A 23975-nucleotide genomic window follows, 5' to 3' on the forward strand; every position below is an offset into this window, starting at 1 on the left:
CTGCTTAAGACAGTTTGACACTTGAGCAATAGCACTACAAGCTGTACTTTGATTAGCTTACTTTCCATTTTGAAGTTAAAACTGCATTCAGCGCAGCTCATTGCATTAAAGGTCAGATTCCTCCAGCAAACTGAATAAAATTACTTTGCTGTTTTGCCTTCAACTTTTATTTATAAACACATCAACAGGAGGCAGCAGCCAAGTACAAACAGAAGTTTACAACGATAGAAGGCACACTAAGATTTGGTATAATCAGACATTACTAGCCACAATCCTACATCCCTGAAGGAGTTTTGAAACTCCTTCCCCTTTTTATTTCTAAAAGGATCCAAAAGCATTGGTATACTCCGTATAAAAATGGAAGTGCCTGCCAGCTCTTGCAAGAAACACGAGTTTCTGCACCAGAGCTACCAGCATCTCCAAAATGGAAAGAGCTGGGTTTAAAAAAAGAAAAAAAACCAAACACATATAAAACCACAAGTAGCAATCCTTAATTAAACCAACAGGAAGAACAGGAGAGTCCCTGCAGAAAAAGATAAGGTAGGCAGCACATCAAACCCCAGGCACTTCCCGGACGGACTCGGGCGAGTGAAGGAGAATTCGGGGCCCGCCCCTGGCAGAAGCGGCCGTTAGGAACGCAGCCACCCAACGTGGCAGCGCCAGCGCCCGCCGACGGGACAGACGTCACCGGCGAGCGAGGGGCTGCGGCAGCCTAGGAGGCCAGCTTCTCTATTTCACACCGCATGCCCTTGGCTGCATCTTCAACCTCGGTCACCTTCTGAGAAATTTCTTTTCTCTGCAAAGAATAAAAATAACACATTACTGCCTGCCACTGAATGGAGCGTCGCTCGGCTTTGAGGGGAAGGCGGGCTATGCCTCCCGCCAGGCAACAGCCGGGGCCCAGGAGCCAACAAACCGCTCTGGCAGCACCGCCGTGGCGCGGCGCCGTGAGGCCAGCTAAACAACCCCCAGACCAGGAGACAAATAACCCTCGCCGCGTCGCGGGAAGACATGGCGGCGACGGCGGGTACATACGATGGCGTTTTTCATGCGCTCCTTGTCCAGCCTCAGGAACTCCTGCAGCGTCAGGTTAGCGGGGTCCTTCTGCAGGGAGAGAAAAGCGCAGCCCGCGGAGTGCTTTTTGTGTTCCTCCCTGAAAAGGGGGAGAAGAAATTTAAAAAAAAAGAAAGGAAATCAGCTGACGACAAGGCAAACGCCGCCGCCCGTCCCTGCCCAGCGCCTCGGTCGCCAGCGGCTGTTCCGCCTCGGGGGAGGGTGGGGAGGCGGCCGGGGAGACCCCGGTACTCACAGCGGGTCGTCGTCGGGCTCCCAGCCCTCCAGCTCCTTGAAGCAGAAGAAGCACTGCGCCACGTCGGGGCCGTTCTCACTGGGGCAGTGCACGAACCCGGCCGCCGCCATCTGCGGGCAGAGGCAGCGCCCCGTCAGCGTCTGCCCCGCCCCGGCCCGGCCCGGCCCCGCTCCCCCCGGCCCGCGGCCCCGCTCCCCCCGGCCACCGGCCCCGCTCACCCGCTCGGGCGTGCAGGCGCAGCCCTCGGTGAAGGGCCAGCTGCGGAAGGTGCCGGCGCGGGTAGAGACGAGGTAGAGCCGCCATTCCTCGGGCAGCACCGCCTCCGCGCCGCCCGCCATGGCCGCGTTCAAACGGGCGGCGGCCGCGCGCGCGGAGCGGGGCAGGGCGGGAGCGGGGCGGGGCGGCCGCGCGCGGGGCGGCGGGAGCTGTAGTCCGAGGAGCGACCGAGGCGGCGACGGCGGGAGCCCGGCGGCCGCAGCAGCGGAACGCCCCGGCCCGGCACAGGGAGCGGGACCCGGCCCGCCGGGGGCAGGAGGCAGCTGGTTCTGCAGGGCGGAGCCGGCTGCTCGCCCGCCGTAGCGGCAGGGGCTCGGCCTCCGGCGCTGTCTGACGGGGCAGGCGGTGTTCGCGCAGGGTCTCCTCCAGAAAGAAAGCTCGAGGGCTGAGGGGAAGCAGCCCCGCGGGCCAGGTCACTTCCTGGAGCAAAGCAGTCGGAGAGAAGGGATGCGGCCGGCCCAGCTCAACCGCTCGCTGAGAGCTCATCGTCACGGGCCGGTGGGCCCGCAGAGAAACGCGTCCTCACACTGTGGGCGGCAACGAGCGGACCAGGCAGACTTCTCCTTCTTCCCCCAGGCTGGATCCAAAACCTGAAAGGAAGCGTTCAGCACCTACGCGTGCAACACCAGGACTCTCGGGAAAGAGACTTCTCTTTCAAAGTAAACGGCAAAGTATTACTTCTACAAAATTACTGGCCACTACGTGAAGTATCAAAGCTCAGACAAGCACGTGGAAAGATTCAGGCTTTGCTGTTCTGTTAGGAAAGGGCGAGGTTCCACCTTTATTCTCCAGGAAATCTTTGTTCTGTTCAACCGGGCTGCGTTTGGCAACCACAATCACCACTGCAGTCACTGCGCAGCTCAGGGAAGCGTGGAGTAACCGTGTCATTAGGCAGGGTGGATGCTGGCTTTCTAATCACAGCTAACGTAACTCATCACGCTGGTCTCCAAGGCACAAAGAGGCAAGCAGAGGGCTGAGAGCACAGAGCTTGTTTCGCTGCAAGCCTCGGAGGAGCCTCACCCGTTGCAGAGCCAGCTGTGCGTGACCATTCAAGCAGTGGCCTTAAGCTGCTATGAGCCATTCAGGCTTCTGATTATTCAGCATGTTGGGGAGGAAATGCTGTCCTGAGAGCTGTGCCTCCGCTGGAAGTGGTCCCTGTGCAGCCACAAAGAGAGATGGAGCCGCAGCTATTTTATAGCTACTTCAAAGGCTGCCTAATTCTGGTGCTGACCTAGTGAGGGCAGGTGGAGCTCCCTGGCAACCCTGGCGTGTTTCCCCAGGGCTGCCAGCCCCTATCAGATTGCACACCTGATTTCACATAGTGGCTGTTAGGAGGCTGTCCTCAGAAGACTCTTGCTGAAAGCAGGGGGTGAATTCCTGCTCACCAAAATAGTGCTCTGTGCTCACCCGTACAGAGTAAAAGATACCGTGTCTCACAGATGGCTGGAGTTGCCAAGAGGAAATAATGCACAGATATCACAGGTTTCACCAGCGTCCTTCAGATCTGGTTTGCTGGAATAACTTTGCAGTCAGGAAGGTCTTCCTGGGTCATGGCCACTTACCTCCGCCCAGACCATCAGCAAAGTGATCCTTGAGCCAGCCATGCCTGCACCCTGTTCTCACCAAAGCCAGTAGGATCAACAGGGAAGGATCTCATGCTAAGCAGTTCAAGGCCATGCCAGATTTTCACAGGCAGCACTAAGGAACAGGGTGTGTAGTGCCCTCCGCATGAGATAACATCAAGGGATCAAAACTTAAGCCTACAGTCCCGGCAGTGTGGGATATAATAGGTAGAGCAGTTAACTGGCTGATTTCCCAAGAAATACGGGCAAATAAGCAAGAAGCAAGCCATGCCCACGTGAATGCTGGTGGACCTGTGAGGTGGCAAAGCGATTTCATGTTTCTGCAGCCTGCAGAACAGCAATATTGATCTCCACCCCCTGTAATCCTGAACGAGGTCATTCTTACCAGCCTCCCTGAAGAAGGCAAATGTTGGTATTGCTACTTTTCCAGGTGACAGACAGATCCAAAATGGCTGAGGTGCAACGGCTCAAAGGCCCTTTGCCTTTGAGCATCCAGGGGTAAATGAACCACCTGGATAAAACAAGCGGTCTGCAGCACAGGAGGAATCCCCAGGCTGTTCTAACACCTTCTTCTCTTGGCATCCTCCCTCTGAGGGACAAAGCCACAGAGGCACAAGCACAGAACAAGAAGCTCCTCAAAATCTTCATGGTCATCTTCTTCAGACTATCTTTTCTCTCCCACTTCTGGCTGGCCAGGAAACAGCCTGCTGGGGCCTGCATCTGTGCAGCTTATGTGTGGATGCCCAGCACAGAAATAGAGTTTCCTGCCTTGCTCCAGGGCCCACACACAAGCTTTGCATCCTCTATCAGCCATACTTGAGTCTGCTAGATTTCAATGAAATATGATGGAGAGACAGCTTAACAAACAGTTTGACTACAGACAGGCTTTTCCAAGGGAAGGGCTTTAATTCCATTCATAAAGACAGGTATTTTTTTCTTTCCCAGTACAGCTAATTCATAACATCAGTAACATCGAAAATTTTCACGTAGTCAAAGCAGGCAGAAATGTGCACGGATGTTAGGGCACACAACGCTTGGATGGGTTCTTTTTCCCCTCCGACTAAAACTGTTTTTGTTTTGGTGACCATGTACATTGGCTACACAAAAACATACTCTGTGTCCATCTCTCTGCAGTTACCGGAATGAAGACTCCATTAAGGCAACTACTACTATAGCCAGGTACCCAACAGGTATACACAGTGGATTAAGAACAAAGAAGTCACATTTGTTGTGTAGCTCTCTGTGGGGTTTGATGGGAAAGGAACAGCACAGTGGATGTGATTCGTATTTAAAATGCACGGACTGACCTTCGGTCAGGCAGCAAACTGCCAGTTTACTGTTCATCTGCAATAAAAGTCAGGGAGAGAGAGAAGCTGATAAACTGTGTAAAAGAACTAGACCCCACTGCCAGAGAAACTGTTTTGGGTTTGTATATTTTTAATTCTTGGTTATTTCTATTTATTCTTTGCTCTCCTCTTATACTTAAAGCCATGAAATCACAGCCTAGGTGCTTCCAAGAACTGGAACTGGCCCACCTCTGCCCTCTCCTCCCTCCAAGCTGCAAACAGATTGCTTCTACAAACCAAAGCCTGCTCTTCAAACATCACCACTGACTTCTGTTCTGGGGTTCTTCTAGCCAGAAGAAACTAAGTCTGTAGTAGGAGGAGGTGGATTCTGGAGCCTCCGAGGCTGGCTCTGTGGTTAGAGCTGTGCCCAAAGGGGTGATCTGCAGCATCCACAACTGACAGACAGGTTGTAAGATTTCAAAGAGCTGATTTGGCAGCTGCTGTGTCTTACCTCGCCTAGCTACAAACCCGCGTGACATCTTATTCCTAAACACAAAACACTGCACACTATGAGAACTTCACATTGAGCACAGGGTCAACAAAGGGAAAGGAAGGCAGTGGGGAAGGAGCAAAGGAAAGACGTCCCCTCTGAGCCTTGCATTCGGGTTCACACGAGTTCACACACTCTTCATTATTCCTAAAACGTGGTTCCAGTATTGCTGTTCTGGCACGTGCAGAACTTTCCTGAAGTTAGCATCCAGCCAGATGCACCAATATCTTATTTCCCTTCATGGATTCAAGACATGGTTCCTAACAAAGCAATCAAATTACAGAAACACCATGAATTATTTAAGTTTAGACATTCATTTCCCATAAACAAAAAGAAAAACCTGCGACTTGCAACTTCTTTTGGATAGGTTTCAAAAACTGAAATCCATGGGGCCCCTCTGAAATGACAAGTATCTTGGGGGGGAGCTGTTTTTTTATTCGTTTGTTTGTCAACGAGGCTCTCCAAAGTAACAGCGGCAGGAAAACTCCTCATAAATAACTTCAGTCTTCTGGTGGTTTCAGCATGTCCCAGTTGGCATTTCCAGGCCTCTCCCCTTAGAGCGCAGGAATCAGTCCTCTTGGATTGCACTTTCAGCACACAACATAGCACTGCTGACGTCTGAAGTCCTAGGGATAAAGGCCTCAGTGGGTTCCAGCTCTCACACGGCAGCCAACATCCTCCACTGAAAGCCGTGGTAATTCTCTGCTTGACAGATCGGGCTTTTCGCACGCCCTCAGACAGCTCCGGCGGATCAGCGCCGCAGCCTAAGAAAGAACGCGTGCTTGCACTCCTTGCTGTCTAAGGGATAGTATTTGTCATAGAAATCCAGAATATATTCTTCAGTCTTAAATCCAAATTTTTGGTAGAGCAGCATAGCAGGGTTGCTTGCAGAGACGTGAAGGGTTACGTCTTTGCCCATGCAGGTCTGCCAAGGGAGGGGGGGCGGGGAGGGGGGAAAAAAATCACAGCAAGAGAATGAGACAGCCTCTGGGGGAATGCGGAGGTGAAGAGATTCATCAGTTCAGGTATTCAAGTTACTGAGGAAACATGAGAAAAGCACAGGCCTCGACACAGACGTTACCACACATAGCAACAGCTGAAAGGCGAAGAGAACGCTGCTCTTTCTCAGAGCCTTTGTTTCTGGGAAACGTGGACTCTGACAACGAAAGCAGGTTTTGGATTATAATTTGTCAGCTTTCCATTGTCAATTGCTAAGTAATTGTTACTTAAAAATAATCTCAGTGTACAGCACTGATCTCAAATACTTAATAACAATGGCCTGAAGAAAAGACAAAACATGCCAGAGGATCAGGCACCGCGCTCCTCCCCGTCAGCAAACAGAGCCGAGCTCTCTGGGACCGCGCGAACAGCCCCAGCGCACCTCTGGGCTGTCACGCTGGAATTCCTGTCTATCCCACCCAGCTCCTCTCCCATCCTTCAGGGCACAGCAGAGAAGGCAGGGAATTCAGTTCAGACAGCAAACAGCATGGCTGAAGTTACCTTAAAGTTCCCAGATTATTCTAACCTGCAGCTCTCTGACAAAGACGCTGATACAATACAATAACTTCTTCTTGCTTTAATCTAGTGTTTTAATAACGTTCTATGTAAATTGAATGTATTGTAACTCTAGGTGGGAACATAACACCCTTTAGAAAATTTTCAGGCTAGATCATTCAAAGGGAAAGCTCTTACAGGAATTTAAGGGGGGGAAAAGGGAAAAAAATATAATCGGGAGCCATTTGCGGGAAAGGAAGTTGGAAGGAGATCATTAAGAACATGCAGCGTGGTCCTCTGGGCCAGCTGCATTAGAGGGTAACTTCTGACAACAAACCCACCATCAAGGCACCATTTGTATCAACGCATTTTCTGTTATGTTATGCTGTTCCCAAGAATTCATCCCCAAACTCAGCATGCTGATCCAAGAGCCAGAGAATTACCTTCAATCCATACAGCGTATGAGGGTGGCTCTAGCTACAGAGAGCAGGCAGCCAGCAGGCTGCGAAGCAACACCTACGATCTGGCAACTGAGGAACAGAAGGCCACAACCACCGTTTCCTCTCCTACACAACTAAATGCCTTCTACCACTGACAAACAGTCAGCAATGGAAAAATAAATCCAATGTGATTGTAATGGTGATCTTTCACTGCTAGTGAGCCTAATCAGCCTCAAATAGGCCTGGGTCTCTTCAATGTGATAATTTTATGCCAGTCTGCCTTCAAGCAGAATTAGGTTAATTGGCTGTGATACATCCTACAAAAAGCTGTGATAATTTTCTACAGCTGACTTGCCAACGCATCCCAATTCTGCTGGAGAGACATGAGTCCAGCTGCTGGATCCCTGCAAACCCTGGCTCGTCGCTCGTGCCTGTTCTCATGAGGTGTTGACATCTCACATCAACGGGCTACAGTTGAGGGCAATTTACTTAAACGCTTTACAGAGAGACGCTGGGGAAATGTAAGGGGTGAATTTAAAGTAGGTTGGTTAGTGGCCTGTGTCAACATGTAGAGCAGGGAGAGGTGGACGCTGCAGAGAGCTGTGTACGTAGAAGAGTTATCCTCAGGTGGCCCAGAAGAGCTACCCTCAGTGGAAGCTGCTTTTCCAGGGTACAGATCACTGTTCCCCAGGCTCTGCCAGCACTCCCTACCTCTCTTCCAACAAATGAGTATGAGGAAAAACAGTTTCAATGGCGAGTTTTTGCTAGCGCGGCTCATCTTGACTAAAACAAGTTAAGGAATGTTTCGCACCGGCAGCTCCGCCAAGAGAGTTCAGGGAGTGGTAAAACTGTGGGCCCCGAAGAGGCACAGCTGGGCTCTGAAAATGCCATCTGTCTGCATCCTCACTCCAAAATTAAGCTGGCTTTCCTGCAATTTAATTCAAGAAAGTGAATGGAATTAAGGCCACCTGAATAACAGTATTCATTCAGAGATTTCATGAAGTTTAACTGCTTTAATACCACCTGTTTAGTTAGCTCAAATTAATTTTCCCAAGTGTCCCTGTGGAACAAAGCCCAGTACAAGCCAGTCTGAACAAATTTGACTGAGGTTGCCAACACTTATTCTTTATCTTCAGCTCAGCTGGATTTGAACCAGAGTATCAGAAGTGAAAGAGAATGATTAAGATCAGTAAGTGATTTAATACAACGGCCCTGGTCACAGAATAAACCTCCAGGTGCAGCCAAGAAAGCTGCAATAGATTCTAACCGAACCTTCCCCCTATTATCTCATTTTCTCCTTTGAACCCCACATTTACAGTATTACTCTTACATGAACTATTGGCCACTGCAGAACACGTTAATCCCGAGACAGTCTGGGTCTACAGCATCTCACTAATTCTGAGGACCTAACCAGCATGGTTATTCTTCTAAATACATTTTAGCTTCTGCTTTTGATTTCCCCCCATAAATGCTCATGGGCTGCTGACAATCTGTGCAGGTGTGTAAGCAAAGAAAGAGTGAGGCGAAAGCGACAGAAAGGAGGAACACAACACTTCTTACTTTCTACTATTTGCATGTGTGTACACAAGAAGGGAGAGCTAATACTTTAGCAGAGACATGGGATTTTTTTCATTACCTGGATAAGATGGTAAATCATGAAGGTTGCAATCCCAGCTCTTCTCCACTCAGGGTGAACTAACAGAAAAGAGATGTAAGCTTCATTGTATTTCACGTCTGGCACCATAAAGCCAAAGGCAATAATAACTTTCTTGTAAAGGACGACAACGCTGAAGTCTGGATACTGCAGGCATTCTGACAAATCAATTCCTACGGACAAAAAGAGAAAAGGCAGTTGAAAGCACTGTGAACCAAAAGAAAAGCAGACTATACTGCGTCACACTTGCATGGAATTTCAGCGTTTTAAGGGCTTTTAGAAACACTCATTTTATCCCTTCCTTTTACCTTTTTTTCAAAGCTCTGAGATCAAGAGATTCTTTAACCAAACATGCTGAGAAAATGAGACATGCTTACGAGTGAGGATTCTTGCATGGAGAAATTAACAACGCTGATTTCCTCCCAAATGACTCAATGATGAAACCAAAACTCTAAAAGCATGTTCTCTAAAGCAGGAGTTTTTTAAAAAAATAAATACTAAAAATAATCACACGATCTCAGCACACAACTAATCTTTCCTTGGTTTCTATTCTGAGCCATGTGAGCAGACTCTGCTAAGGACCCGGTTCTAAATATGCATGTGGATAAAGACACTTGCATGTGCAAATGTTTCCTGGATTGGGTCTTAGTAAATCTGTGCCCCTTGCCCGGGGCTCCTAAGGGCTGCAGAAACATTAATGGGTAAGGGTTTGCTTCTTCATTCCACCTGGGCTGGGCCAGCACCAGGCTGGCGTAGACCATTCCCATTCCAGTCAGCAAATGCCAAGGACCTGCCTGCAGAGAAGCAAAAGGGGAAAGGGGGGCAGTTTATCAGCCCAAAGCGCTGGGTGAACCATCCTGTTCTTCCTGCAGACTCTCTCCAGATACAGCAGAGGTGAAACTGGCCTTCAGCTTTGGTGGAATTACCTGCCTAAGGTTCCCATCTCTTTTCTCCACCTGTCCTCGAGCTCCTGCTGCTTCCTCTGGTGCATACTCAGCTGTTTGTGGAGCTGCACCGTGAGCATGACCACAGCTTTCAATGCTATCAACACATTTGCTTTTAGCATGCAAATTCCTTAACTGGGGCATGAAGCAGCCTCTCAGGCAGCGGTGCTTCTGTGAGTCAGAGGCCGCACAGAAACGCCTGAGGCCGGTGACTTCTGAGTGGAGTTTTTTACCTTGCCTAATCAGGTTGCTGCCGGAGCATAAGAACATCCACACAGCATGTTAGGGCCAAGCAGCGCAGTTCAAGGCACAGAGGACTGCTCGGCAATCTGTGTGGACAGGCCCTAAATGAGGTGCAAGACATAGCGGAGCTGTGCCATAAACGTTAGTTTCAGCCTCAAATTGGCAGTCGCAGATATATTTGGAACGTGGGATAACAAAATAGCAGAGTACGTTTGTTTTCCAGTAACGTTTATCACTCTTGATGAGATGCAAGACTTCATAAGGCAGCAGGCACAAATAAGCGGCTGAATTACTTTATTGCTCGAGAGTAAGCTGGGTGGAGTAAGATGTGGGAGGAATCGATTGGCAATAGGGAGCTGCGTTAATTATCTCAAGGCTGCAGTTGACTGTGAAGTGCCTTACGGCATGTCTGTACAGGAATGCTACATGGCCCTGAGCACAGCGGCGTCGATGAAGTGGTGCCGTCCCCTCAGCGCGCAGTTATTCCTGTAGGAAGATGCTTAGCTCAGTACGGTTTACCACTCGTCTGCTGGGGAGATGTTTCCCGTTAGGGCATGACGGCACAAGATACCCGTGAGAGACAAGAAGAGGGAATCTTGCTTCACACCAGCTCATCTACGGTAACTACCTGTGAACTTGTTTCTGCCTCATGAGAAACAAGAGGAGCTCTGACAGGGAAAGGATTTGGAGAGGTGGAAGAGCTAAGGCCTGGGCTCACTCCACCTGGTGAAGTGCCTAAAACTTCAGTATTCAGCCAATGAGAGCATCACTATCAGCAGGCAACTGCGTGCTCCAAAGATGTCATTTACTGACGATAGCCTCCCCCAAGCACACATGCTTCGGATGCCTAAACTTAGGCGAAATTACAGCTATTTCTCTGAACATCAGTGCTAGCTTAATGACGCCCTCCCAGCTGCATATCCTCCTCAGTCCTACCGGCCCACTGTGAAGCTAAACCCTTCGTGTCCACAAAGACAGTGTGCTTTATTTCCTAAGTATCACATCCTCCCTTACCTCTCCTGTTAAAACAGAACCAAGGTGCAAAAAAATCATACAATCCCAGCCTCGGAAAATTTACACCATGGAAAAGGTTTGTTTCCTGTTTGGAAACCGATGGGAGTGTCAGCTTTCTGATTTAATGATGAACTGTTCGCAGTCGGGTGGAACACACCCATGCTCCTTACATTAAATCGAACAGGGTGAGTCCTGAAGAACTTAATGAAGGTGCAACCACCAACTTGGCCAGAACTTCACATGCCTTATCGGAAGAGGAGAGACTGTGACAAAGGGGTCCAGCCTCTGTTGGGATTGCAAGTGTCTCTCAGGAGCTCCACAACAGCTTGTGAAAGGGAAGGTACACCCTTTCTCCCCCCGCCCCGAATTGTACAATTTGGACAATGAGTGGCAGAAAGAGCTCCGATCCTGCCTGCAGTGTATGAGCACTGTGCAACTACAAACCCTGTTGCATCACTACCTGCAAATCAAAACGTAAAGCAAACAGTTACTCGGAATAAAGGTGTGTACTGTTTGCACTGGGCTTTTCTAAACTACTCTGCCGCGTTGTTTGCTGATCAGAAGCTGATCCATGCAGTAGATGAACATCACTATTATTATTTCAGAAGAACGACAGCCTCATAACTGCCCCCAGAAAGGGCAGTTGCTGTCCCCAAAGAACCTACAGTTCAAGAAATGACACATAAAAATCGATACCCGAGCTTTCCCATACCTTGAAAATACTGAGGCTTGAAGGAATAAAGGACATCAGAGTGAAGCTTGCAGTTCTAAGCACAGTTCCCAAATTTCACTCCAACATATCCAGCTTATGGCTGCTAGGAAGAAACTTTCTCACAAAGCTAATGAGCAGTAGATCTCTGGTATAAAACTGTTTACTTCAGCCCCTGATTCTGCACAATGTTTCACTGGATGCTTAATTTTAGTAACTGACTACTCCTATTGGCATCAATGGTGTGACCCAAAACAACCTGTTTAAGTGCTGTACTAATTAGTGTCTAATTGCCCAGTTTTAAATGATCTCAAAAGACAAAGACACCAAACCCATGTCTCCATCTCAGCTCCATTCCTGTGGCATCAGATGATGGTTTTCTAAGAACCAAGCCAGACATCAACTGAAGAAAAATTTGGCCCAAGAGTACTTTTCTCTGAACAAAACCACTGCCTTCTTAGAAAACCAAGCGCTGAAGGAATCTTACCAGGCCAGAAGAATTCGTGGCACATGGAGTTTATAGTGGGGATGTGATTAGGGCGAACATAGCAGTAATCAACGGGTGCTTCTGGCTCAGCCTTCCAGTTGAGATCATTCCTGTGTGGATACGCCCGGATTTCTGCCAGCAGCCTGAGTTTTGGGGGCTTTGTCTCATAATCGCGCCTGCCAGTAACACAAAAAGCAAACACAAAAGGCGAGTGAGCAACAATAACTTCCACTGCAGCTGAATGGGTACTGCCCATGAAATATTTTCTGACATGCTCAACTCGGTACAAAAGAACAGAGTCTTCCATTCATGTGGGAAAACAGCACCCAGCTCAGCAAAAACATCCTTGTGCCAGAGGCCAGGACACTTCCCGGATCCGGAGCACACCAAGCCAACCTCTCCTTATAGCAGAAGCAAGGAACTCACGGTTCTGATCCAAGAGCAGGAGCAACTTGCACTGAATGAGTACAGTGACTCCCTCTCTGTCCTGCCCTTTCTTGGAGATTTCCCGTCCCAATGCAGAGCCAGTTTAACTACTCAGCTAAATAAAACACCATCCTTCCAGAGTTACCATAGTATACTGGGTTGTACTTCAAGGATGAGTGAGGAGCACTGCCCAAGAAAGGTGTCCTCTCCGTGGGCTGTCAGTTCACAAGCCAAGAGCAAATTCAACCTCTGACCACCTGTACCTGATGTAAGGTTTCAGGACACGGGATGTGTAAGGACTGACAATACTGTGGTCTGTCAGCAGGTCTTCTGAGCCTACCAGTCGATACAGAAACTTCGTTGTCTGCTGTCGATATCCCTTCATGGCAGGCAGCATTGTCTATGTGTACAAAAAATGCAGAACATTTCACGAAATTAGTCAATGACTTAACACAGGGGAGTCATATCCACAGAGGGAGAATAAAGGCCTTTCCATCTGGCAGGATGGACTGGACCCACAGCGTGACAGTCTCACCTCAAAGGACGCTGCTGTGCACTCTCAGATTTAGTGCCCAGACCTATGAGCTGCACATACCACACAGAAAAGTGCTGCAAGCAATCTCCCTCCTCCATAGCATGAAAGAGCAACCGCCTATTCAGGCACTTCCAGGCCTCCAGCACCAGTGTTTGGGCAGGGCTGGAGTATAAATACGTAGACCTTTGTGGTGCTGACACTGACAGACAGCTACACTGTACGAGCATGTCCCAGGAAGAAAGGGGCTTGTGAGAGCACTAGTGGGGACACAGCCCCATGTCAAAATGAGTCTTGTTCACATAATCCTTTTCACTATGGGAGTCGGAGAACCTCAAGATGACACCACTGTCTGCAGAAAAAGCTCTAAAATGACCAGTGCCAAAAGCTCACTTAGATTTGGAAACACTCACCTGGTATCTGTCCAAGATCCTGAAGTCCTGGCTAGTAGTTCTGTATGTTGCTTGCCCTACTGGGGACCTGGAAACACCTCCTTCTTTGGCTCCGTAAATCCCATCAACCAAGAGCAGTGCAGCATTCACAACTTGGTCCAAATCAAAGAGCGGCAGTCCTCTTTCCCTCTTGGCCTGCCTGACTAAGAGTTTGCGCCTCAGTCTACGGGCCTCTGGGGTCATGCTCATGGCATTGGGACAGGCTTCCAGTCTCTTCAGCAGCAGCTTCTCCTCATAGATGCTAACAGAGGTGTGCTTGGGAGCTCTGGGTTTAGCATCCTTCTCCAGCTGGGGCTTTCTCTTGTCTCGCCCCCTCACCTGCAGCGACATGTTTGACTCTTCAGGATCTTCACTGTCACCTTCCATCCTTTCTGTTTTTTCTTCTTCACTCTCCACCTCTTGCTTGATCTGCTCAGCCGTCTTCACTTTTTTTCTACTTGCTATCACAGTGCCAGGACCAGCTGTCCCACTGGGAGGGGGCACGTACTCTATTCCTGGGTCTATGACTCCATCTCCTTCCATCTCCTCATCATCTGTTCAACAGATCAAAACAATCCAGCAAAAAAAGTGTAAACATCAAAGCCCCATTTCAAAAAGGGTCATCACAGGACTTTTCTGCTAAGGAGAAATAACGTGGGTTTACCCAACACATTCAATTTTCTATACACTTCTGGACCTCGTGATTTTGCCCAGGAGATGCCGCAAGGATTCCAATTTCAGGACACAGGATCAGTCCTGCTCTTAAGGCATCTTGCAGTTTGGCATCCAAAAACATGGCACACCTGAGCTGCAAGCTCCTGCTCTTTGACAAGTGTTAAATGGTTGAAAATTCCTGAAGACTGGGAATCAAATGGTCTAGCTGGTGAGCTATATCTTCAGCTAGCATACATTGGAGAAGTTCTCTTTAATCTGAGGGAACAGTTAGGAGTCACAGAAGCACAGGATTTGTCCCTCTACAGAACTTGATTATCCTTCCTTCCAACAAGAAGTGCTTTACGCTCAACTTCCCCAGTTAGACTGAGGTCTGACTCCTTAAGGAACTAAAATCATTCAGCCTGCATCACTGCTTTGCAACCTGACTGAAATGTAACATTTGTTAATTGGGATGTTTGAACTCAGAGAATTACTGGAACATTACCATGAGAATTAAATTTCTCCCATTTAAGAAACAGTTGAGCCAAAATTAGAGTTGCTATCTAACAGCGTAATCTGTATCGCAGTGAAATGCTTATGCTAACTGGTGCAGCAGTTGCTAGGCGAAATCTACCCACTGTTTACTCAGGATCCCTCAAAAGACAACAATGGTGGTTCCTTCTGCCCTTAGAAGTTGGCAATATGACTATGGAAAACTAATCAAGCTTTACACACAACTAAGACAAACAAAATTTTACCAGTTACTTTCCATCTTATCTTGAAACTGGAAGTTTTTGTGTTTTGTTTGTTTTTTTTTTAAAATCTTCCTTGACAACTATGTATGGCTTATTATTAATGAAAATACACGGTGTCTCTTACCATGAAACAGAGCCTGTGGTGGCATGACATCTGGGATGAGATCTGCTTCTGAGAGAAGGCTGGGCGTAGCTGAATGTGAGGCTGGCGTGCCAGGAGCGGAGAAGTCCAGAGATGGGGAAGGAGAAGGGCTTGTCAGAGGAGTGCGATCTGAAGAGCTCAAGGAGGAGAAGTCGATGACTTCTCCTTTCTCAAGGACAATATCAGGACGACGGCCTCGACTGGTGAATTTAACGGGAGTGGAGGAACTACTCCGGTCCAAGAAGCCAGCTGCCTCCTTCTGGGCTCTCCGAATATCCTTGGCTTCCTGAGTGCGAGATCTCTTCTCCTTCAGCTCCATGGCCGATTCGACTGGATTGCGGCTCACCCGCTTCCTGAGGCCTTCCACAGTAATGATGGGATCCAGAGGTGGCTTTGAAGCTGCTAAAGTAAGCAGTCTGCTTATTTGAACAGACACTGAGCTCTGCAGTCACTGGATACGTACTATACAGTCAGAAGAAACACACTGACTACAAATCTTAGAAGATGTATTTTCATAATATACAAGAAATTCACACTCTGGGACACGTAGCCAATGCACCACTAAAGCCTCATTTAAGCCCCAGTTTTGCTCCTCTGCACAGAAGGGAACTTGGATCTAGTGTGGACAAAGCATAAAAAACACTCCCCAGGTAAAGAGGAGCAGACAAATTGTAGATTTCAGCTACAAAAGCCCTGAACAAACCTCAAAAGCCTTTACATCAGTTAGCACAATGCAAAAAGGCAGTAAAGTATAATAGGCTTCTCATACTACAGCATATGCAACATAAATGCTCTTAAATCAAGCATTACAGCAGAGCTAAACTAAGGGAAAAAAAAAAGCCTGTCCTGTAACTGTCCACACATACAAACATGTTGTTTCAAGCAAACTTTTCTCATGTATTCCAGCTTTGTCAGCGCTGGCCCCAGCTAAGAACCTACACACCACTGGGGAAAGAGTTACCTTTTGCCTTTAGTGCAGATGCAGACAACTTCTCTCCTTCAGGTTTCATTGTCGGGGGTTTATTATGAACCAGTTTCCACCACCCCGGTTCTCCGAATTCCTGTGCCCCTGAGCGGAAAAACAAGGGGCTCCCCACAGAGAGACAGCCAGCGACTGTGCTCCACCATGTCGAGGTCTTTTTCCTACAGTGGGAGAGGGGAAAACAAATGTCAGGTCCCCACTCACCAGCCGTGCTTTCATCCTGCAGCCTCCTCCCGCCGCCAAGATGGAGAGGGCAGAGCGCTTCTCCCACTGGCACTGATGCAGGGGGATGACATATTCCCTACGCCCCCGTCCTCAAAAAGGCTAAAGATTAATTAGTTTCTTCTCAAACAGAACCACTCTGAAAGGCAAGCTACCATGTACTGGTGGGCTCTGCAGCACAAAGCGCCGAGTACATATGCTCCATAAATGCCATGCAAATGCAGCGTAGCAAAATGCAATTTTCTTTTGCCAACGAGCCGCCACGTGCCAAGCCTGCAGAGGAGAGGTCTACCCGGCACTGGAACCCCCAGCTTTCAAATGCCGCCGCTGCTACCTCGTTAACAATTTGATGATATGAGAACAGGAACAGGATCCTAGTGATAGCTGTGTTGACCTGACGTTGCAGAGCCATATTCCACTACTGAAGATGGCAAACAGGACTGTGGGTGTATAGGATGGGAGAGGCAAGGGAAAGGTAGTGATAAAGGTGTCACTCCACACAGAAGGAAAGACAAACTTATTTCAAATGCCTGCTTTGGCTACTTTGAGATTTCATTTAGCAAAGCATGCTCCCAGAGCTGTAGGACAGGATCCCTAAGCCTGAATTCACGCAGGGTGTTGGGATCTGACCACTCTGCCCCCCATAGCTGCAGCCCTGTCAGGTGCTGCAGGGAAGCGGACTTAGAGGTCGGGGAAATAAATCACCGAGGACAACGGAGCTGCAGGAAGCGGCAAGGTACCAGAGTACGTATGCGTGTCCCACAGACATACGCATGTGATCTGTACTGGAGCCCTATCTCTGCTTGGGGTTTTCTGCCATAAAACCTCTCCTGCAGCATGGGGAAGAGGATTCCTACTTGTTAACACACCCGTCAGCCGCACTCACATAATTATTTCTGAAGTACCTTTTTGGCCACTTCGAGGCAGGGAGCTGCACTTATGCCTTTCACTCTGCAGGGCAGCGTACTCTGCTGGGCATTTGGGCACTTTTTGTTCCTCTAAGACCTGGTCACAGGGCTAACTGAAACATCATTTAGGGAAGAAGTGAGAAGAAATATTAAAAAATTGCCCCTGTGGCGAATAACTGAGGTACTCCCTTGGCTACTGGAGAATCAGCTTCACGGTGTAGAGTCTAAACCCTTACTTGCACAGGATCTGGAGGTTCCTCCTTGCCTTTGCACACCTCCACTGGTAAAAAATTCAGTACCTGGGCCAGGCTTGGCCAAGCAGGTATTCGCTGCTGTCTGAGTGTTGCCAATTACACATCTTGGGGTACTGACCTGCAAATGTGGGGGATTAAACTCCAGTGCCCCAGATCAGAGTCTGGAGCGTTACAGTAAGTCTGGATCAGCCATGCTTCAAAATGCCAAGGCACTAAAGCATGGCACGCCTTGAACCGCTACACATACGGTTCAGCTGTCCCTGCTCCATCAGTGGCTTGTCCAGGCAAGTGGGGAGACTACGTTTGAGGCCAATAATCACTTCATCTGAATTTAGTCAGAACAAGGAGTGCCCTGTTCCCAGGGCAGGTCTCAAAAGGCAGCAGCAAAGCCTGGGAGGCGATGGTTGCCTGAGCAAGGGACACTGGGCCATCAGCTGCCTTCATGTCACGGTCCCCGTGGTTTCCAGAGGGGACCAACACTAACGCTTCTGAGAACAGAGCAAGGAGGCACAGACAAGCAACGAAAGCAAAGCCAAAGAGCAAATCTGGTTAGGGAGAAAGGCCAGATCTTACACCAGAGAAATCCCTGGGGAAGAAAAGAAGCTGTGAAGTCAATCAAATTACAACTTCAGAGGCTTGCTCAGTTCCTTCCCTGCCTCTGCAGCACATGCATTAACAGTGAGACTTGGGTTTGACAGCTTCAGCATGCTCAGAAAAAATGCGCTGTTTGCCTATATGGCACACAACTCCTCACGCCGCAAAGGCTGCCCTTTACGAGAAGGTTTCTTACCCTGACAGCTTCTTTCTTTACACATACTGAAAAACATTTCAGTGGTTTGTAATGCCTTCTATGTAAAAGCTATTTTATTAAGATGCAAAACAAGCTAACAGACAAAGCACAATTTTCCTTTTTGGAGAACTGGGTCCATACACACTTTGTAGCCAAGTAACATGGTACTTTGCTGAACTGCTTTTTCTTTTTTTTCTTTAAAGCCCAGTGACAGCAGGATTAGCCTGTCTGTTATGTCCATTTAGAAATACTCAGAGGCTTTGCAGGTTCATACACTACCTACGGCAGGATAAGAAGTAACCCAAAATATATGCATTTACATTGCTTCTGTGTGACATTCTTGGGCTTGTTCTTCCCCGCTAACACATGCTTAATCTTTTTCAAGAGAACCCCTCATCAATCATGCCTACATTCAGGTTCTCGATATTAAATCCTCCAATTTTCTCACTAGTGAGGCTCAACAGAGACATCACCAAATTAACCAGGATTCTTGTCCATCTGTATAACAGGTTTTAATTCCTTTGGCTCACCAATCAGACCTTCAGGGAAGCATCATGTCTTTACCTGTTCCCTAATAAGAAAGTCCAGTGTTTCTCAATAAAAGCACAAATATCTTCTTTCCATCTGAAGTACCCCTGACGGCCTGTTCCTTCCAGAGACAAATTGTACATTGCCAGCATGACAACCTGGAACAGAAAACATTGGATACAAGTTAATCTTTTCTGTTTCAGCTGCTGAACTGCCCCCCACAGCCGCCACACACACAAGTATCTTTGGTCCCTCATAAATATCTGATTTTTGCAACGTCTCATAAGCAACTTCTGCAATCCATCTTCTTCCTGCTGTCATGCTGCCTGTTCTCGTCTTTCTATTGTTAGATGTACATTCTCCTAGAGATTTTTCTGTCCCAGGGGAATAACAAGCTGATTAGTTATGCAGGTTTATGCTGAGATACAAGCTTTTACAGTGGTTGTATAAATGAATTATATCACGACAAGGATCTGATTGTATTGTGGAGGTACGGAAATAGTTTTTACAAAAAAATGACCACAAGTAATCCCACTATCTAATCCATCAGAAACATAGTGACAATGGTCTTTCTAGACACTTACTGTTACATTTCAAACTGAGCAGACTGTAAACTCTCTGTAAAATTACATATCTATCTAATTAATATCTAACTAATTATCTACTAATTGTTCTGGGTATGCAAGAGTTAAGTTTGTCTCCAGGTGATCTTCATTAAAGACAATCCTTTCACAGCTCATTCACACGCTTCACAGCCAAATTCAGTCTGACCTACTACATGCCTAAACTAAAGGGCAGGTTTGAAAAATATCACACCTCTTTGGAAGTAAATATTAGGTGACCAACAGTTACTCACATTTACCCAATTCATTTGAATACAACTAAAGTTGTACAGCTGGGCTGGAACCATCCTTCAACAATCACACAGCTTTGGGCTGGATATCGCTTCCAGTACAGACTTATTCTTCACTGCCACAGAAGTTTGAAATGTATTTCTAATAGGGAGGTGGGTCTCCTCGCAGTGGGCTGTAACCTTCTGGAATGCATTGCTGAAGATGCCAAAATGAGGAAATACAGACAGCCTTTATGCCCTCTGTACCCTGTTTCTGCCTCACAACCCCTCTTAGTTTGATAACTATTTATCTAGGATTTTGTGGTTTTTATGTCAGGTGGGACAGCATCTCAGGACTTCAGAAGCAATCCTCTTTTCAGCTGGCTAAAGGTAAGGATTTGTTGAAGCCACACACTCTGAAAAAAAAATCCAGAAATCGCTGTCCCCATTTTTCCTACTTCAGGCAAGTTTGACCACTTCCCTCAACCCAGCCTACCCAGAAGCAGCAGCAGCTCTGGCTGCTGGAAGCCTAGGGAGATAGTATCTCCACCAGTCAACCTTCTCCCTCACCCGCTTTGATTTTGTCTTTCCCTTTGCCTCTCTGAAGAGACCTGGGTGCAATGCTAGCAGCCTTTGCTCTCCAGATTTGTAACTTGCTGAAACTCTGCTAGTCTGCTAGCACCGAGTGCTACGCCAGCCTTTTCCCCTGCACAGCCCTGTGCTGGGCACCACGAGGAAGCACTGCAGGAGTTACAACTGATGTTTTAAATGATCTGTTATGAGACAGCACACCGCTGCTGTCCCAAAGGATGCAAACAGATGTCTCACACCTACTGCCCGACGCTCAGCATGCGGAGAACACTTTCATGCTGAGCAGCAGCTACTGCTTGATCAAATTCATTTTATGCAGAGGCAGCCAGCACTGCCTGCCTGCCCCTCCGGCGCCCTGCTTAGAGCAAGATGATGTGCATCAGTCTGTCCATATGGTGGTTGCCGTATGATGCAAATTATTTTGGTTGCTCAGGTGTGCAAGCGACTGCAATAGCAAGGACTACTGCTAGTGAGTAAGTGGCCAGGTTGGAGCACTGCATTCAGGGAGCTGGCAAGCTCTCTGTTTGTATGTTGCCACCTCACTAGTTTTACATTTGCTCATATACACAAAAAACTGTTCATGCCTAGCAGCCAAATTGCATTCATTTTGCTTTTCCAAACCTGCCTGAAGCCACAAATTCACAAGAAACATAAGGAAAAACAGAAAGAAAAAAAAAAGAATGTGGTTTGTATGATTATCTTCCAATTTACCCACCAAATGCCCAAGTTCTAATATGCAGGCAATCCTTAGCTTATTAATTTCTTAAGTTCATGCATATGTTTCTTTGTTACCTATACCTGATCCTCCTTTTCTAGGTAGCACATACACAACAAACAACAATCTTAGAAAGTCCTGTGGTTGCTCCACTAGCACTTACTTGTTGCCATGTTAATCTCAGCCGTTCAAATTGCTCCTTGCCATCTTCTGAGCAATCAGAGCAAGTAAATCTGAAAAAGTTATCTCCTTTGAGGTAGCTGAGCTGTTCTCTCAGTTGACCTAAAATGAATAGGCAAAAATCAATTTCCTGGCCCTTTTATAGGGAAAAAGTGCTGCAAAGGAGATTTGGATTCCCTACAACACCAGCCAGAAGAGTACTTTTTGCCTTTTCCCAGAGACCCAGCCAGTTCCCAGAAAGCGTCAGAACTCTCTGCGGTGGAAGGCGCAGATTCATTTCACAGTTGCAGCAGCCAGCAGTGACCAACTCAAAAGCACAGGCAGAAGTAAGGGGCGTTCCACTTCACATCTGAACACAGGTACAAAGCCAAGGATTTCCTTGTTTCCGCTGCACTCCTCGTTCCGTCTTGCTTCCCCAGGATAACCTTTATGCTTCAATAAATAAATGTTTTCCCTCCCTACTTAAAAAAGCTGACCTGTAAAAACCAAGGTACGCTACTGCAAAGGCTATCAGAATCTACAAGCTTTGTCTTCCATGTAATCTTTCCACCTGCTGCTACGTGTCTTTACAGCTCTCTCTTTCCCTGCCCACAAACAGTCACTAAAGTGAGGTTGTCAGTCCGTTTGCAGCAGCCTCCAGGATGCACTGCAGCAGACATGGTGCGAAGCTTTAAGGTATTGCATTTCTCCCATCAGGGGAAGACCGTCCTTCCTTAACACTGAGAGCCAAAAGAACGGCCCAGCATTATCAGGAAACACTTTTTCTTGACTGCAGTTGATGAATTACGTCCCAGTCAGCAAAGCACTTCACTATATGCTTTGCTGTGTAAAGCTAACCCTGCACAAAAGTTTGTCTGAACAGAAGTATCTGGTAGGACAGAGCTACCTGTGAAACCCCATGCATCCAAAGTTACAGGCTCTAATTCAATTTTTCTGCAGCGGAGAAAAAACCCACCATATAAATCAGGACTTCTAAACTCACCAGGATTTAATTTACACAATATTAAAAATTGAAAAATAAAACCACAAGACAGGGAAACAGTTAAGACTACACCATTTCTGAAAACTCACACACACATAAGGCCTTTCTCTAAATGCATGGCATCTCTTTTACCGCATAAGCACACCAGCTCAAGCATTTGCAATATACGGACGCTCTGCTTCCGCAGTGAGTTGCAGAATCCAACTATTAAAGTTGCACCTATGTCTGGTGGGGAACACCACCCCCCACTCCCACCCCCCAATTCAGTACATTAACAGAATTTCTGGATGGCAATTCAATGTAAAAAGTGATCATTTCTCTGAGCTTGTTGGTGACTTTCACAAGTGACAACTGATATCCCTATAACTGAACAATTAGCAGAGAGACCAGTATTTCCCTTTTCCAGCTCGTTTACTTTGTACATTTGTGTCTGGTTACCGTTGCTCTGTGATTGGCTTTTTCTGCTCTTTGGATTTGTTCCACAGCAACGGGAGAGGAACATCTTTGTAAAATAAAACAAATTGAGTGTTAAATCAAGTGCTCTAACATGAGATATCTCATGCTAGCTTGAATTTTGCTCCAATTTTTTTTTTTTATAATGAATACATTTCAAGTTAATATGTCCCTTTAACTGCATACTACCTTAATAGTACAATGCTGGCTCCATTACATTAACATCAAAATACTCACTAACATGCCTTGAGGGGAGATTTCTACACTGTAACTTGTGGCAAATTCTAGGGTGGCAAAAAGAGCAGCTCTGACATGTCTGCAAGGCAGGTACCACCTGAAGTTCACCATTTGTAGCCACAAACAAACAAATAAACAAAACCCCAAAACCCCAAACTAAAAACAAACAAAACTCCCCCCAGTGCTAAGCAATATCTAACTTTTGGATCTAATAATAGATCCGACAATCCAGAATTTAGAAAGTAAAATCTAGTCTGTTACATTGCTAATATGTCAAGCAGCAGTAGCAGAGAGATCAAGTTCTGCAGCTTGCTCCAAACTCCTCCCAAAGCTAGCTGCCACAGGCTGGAGACACTTCTGTGAAAGTTAAATTAAATTCATATTATTAGGAAACCTTTAAGGTTGAAATTTTGCCATATGCTCCACAGATGTGACAAACTGACCAGGGGGAAAAAAAAAAAAAAAAGCAATACTATCCCAAAGCCCCTTTCTTCCAGAGGAAAAGTTTTACAGCAAGGGTCATTATCTTTATCTGAGTGAGCAGAGAGGCCAAGTCTCTTGGCCAAAGTCCCCTAAACACACCCACAGCAAGACTGGGGAGGGTGCACATGTTTCTGAAGTCAAACCCGTGTTCTTCACTCATTAAAGAAGACAGTCCCATTTCTTTACAGGGAATGCCAGCTTCGGACACCCATACAGTTCACGGATGGGAGTGCCTAACGCACACCGCTGGCATGAGGCCGTGGGGCTCCACAGAATGCCAAGACAGCCTTTCCTCCTCCAGCATAGGACGGGATACATGTAAACAAGGGCTGTCCTGTGAAACAGGTATGCAGCGCAGAGTAACCACCTTGCCAGCGACAACCTCAGCAATACAAGTGAGACACCATGCAACCGGTAGGCTTACTTGCTGGAATCCACTTCTGGCACTTCTCGCAGTAATAGGACATCTCCTCCATCCAGGACGCGTCACCTTCGTCGCTGTTCAGAGAGTCCCCACTCTGGTCATGCGATAAATCCACCGAAGCCTGGTCCTCAGACTCGACAATCAGGAGGGTCTCCCCTTCCACCTCACCCTCCTCCAGGCCCTCTGAGGTGGAGGTCCTGGTGGCTTCGTCATCGTGGCGGCTCAGCAGCCCACTCATGTGAACGTTATTAGCCATCCTAGATGGTGTTTGCGTAACAAGGAGCTGTTTCTCCCCACATTGACAAGTCCATCCACACTAGATGTGCTGGCCAAGTCTCCACAGTCAAAGTACTGACAACACAGGAAATGTTTTGTGTCCGCCCTATAGCTTTTCCCACTGGATTATAACCTATACAAAGGAAACAGTCTTTCACAGGTTACCTCTGGTAGCTAGAACATTTGCAA

General features: G+C 47.4%; 2 protein-coding genes across 4 annotated transcripts; both read right to left on the reverse strand.

Moving 5' to 3' along the window:
• Positions 1–712: 712 nt before the first annotated feature.
• BIRC5 (baculoviral IAP repeat containing 5) lies at positions 713–1664 on the reverse strand. The gene is made up of 4 exons (XM_075413217.1): positions 1528–1664; positions 1310–1419; positions 1036–1153; positions 713–796 (listed from the first exon to the last, which is right to left on the reverse strand). Exons 1-4 carry the CDS (start codon positions 1645–1647, stop codon positions 713–715), a joined length of 432 nt encoding a protein of 143 aa, XP_075269332.1. The 5' UTR covers positions 1648–1664.
• A 2390-nt stretch (positions 1665–4054) lies between these two features.
• KAT14 (lysine acetyltransferase 14) lies at positions 4055–23771 on the reverse strand. 3 transcript variants are annotated; one of them, XM_075413221.1, is made up of 10 exons: positions 23511–23771; positions 20915–21033; positions 18650–18771; positions 15891–16072; positions 14912–15331; positions 13361–13932; positions 12679–12815; positions 11990–12165; positions 8575–8765; positions 4055–5768 (listed from the first exon to the last, which is right to left on the reverse strand). In XM_075413221.1, exons 1-10 carry the CDS (start codon positions 23764–23766, stop codon positions 5646–5648), a joined length of 2298 nt encoding a protein of 765 aa, XP_075269336.1. In that variant the 5' UTR covers positions 23767–23771; the 3' UTR covers positions 4055–5645. The 3 variants fall into 3 exon arrangements, with proteins under 3 accessions (XP_075269336.1, XP_075269335.1, XP_075269334.1); XM_075413220.1 differs by having other exon boundaries at positions 5671–5929; positions 14912–15328; XM_075413219.1 differs by having other exon boundaries at positions 5671–5929.
• Positions 23772–23975: the final 204 nt, after the last annotated feature.

This window comes from Opisthocomus hoazin, chromosome 2, assembly GCF_030867145.1.
Source record: "Opisthocomus hoazin isolate bOpiHoa1 chromosome 2, bOpiHoa1.hap1, whole genome shotgun sequence".
Taxonomy (NCBI): Eukaryota; Metazoa; Chordata; class Aves; order Opisthocomiformes; family Opisthocomidae; genus Opisthocomus; species Opisthocomus hoazin.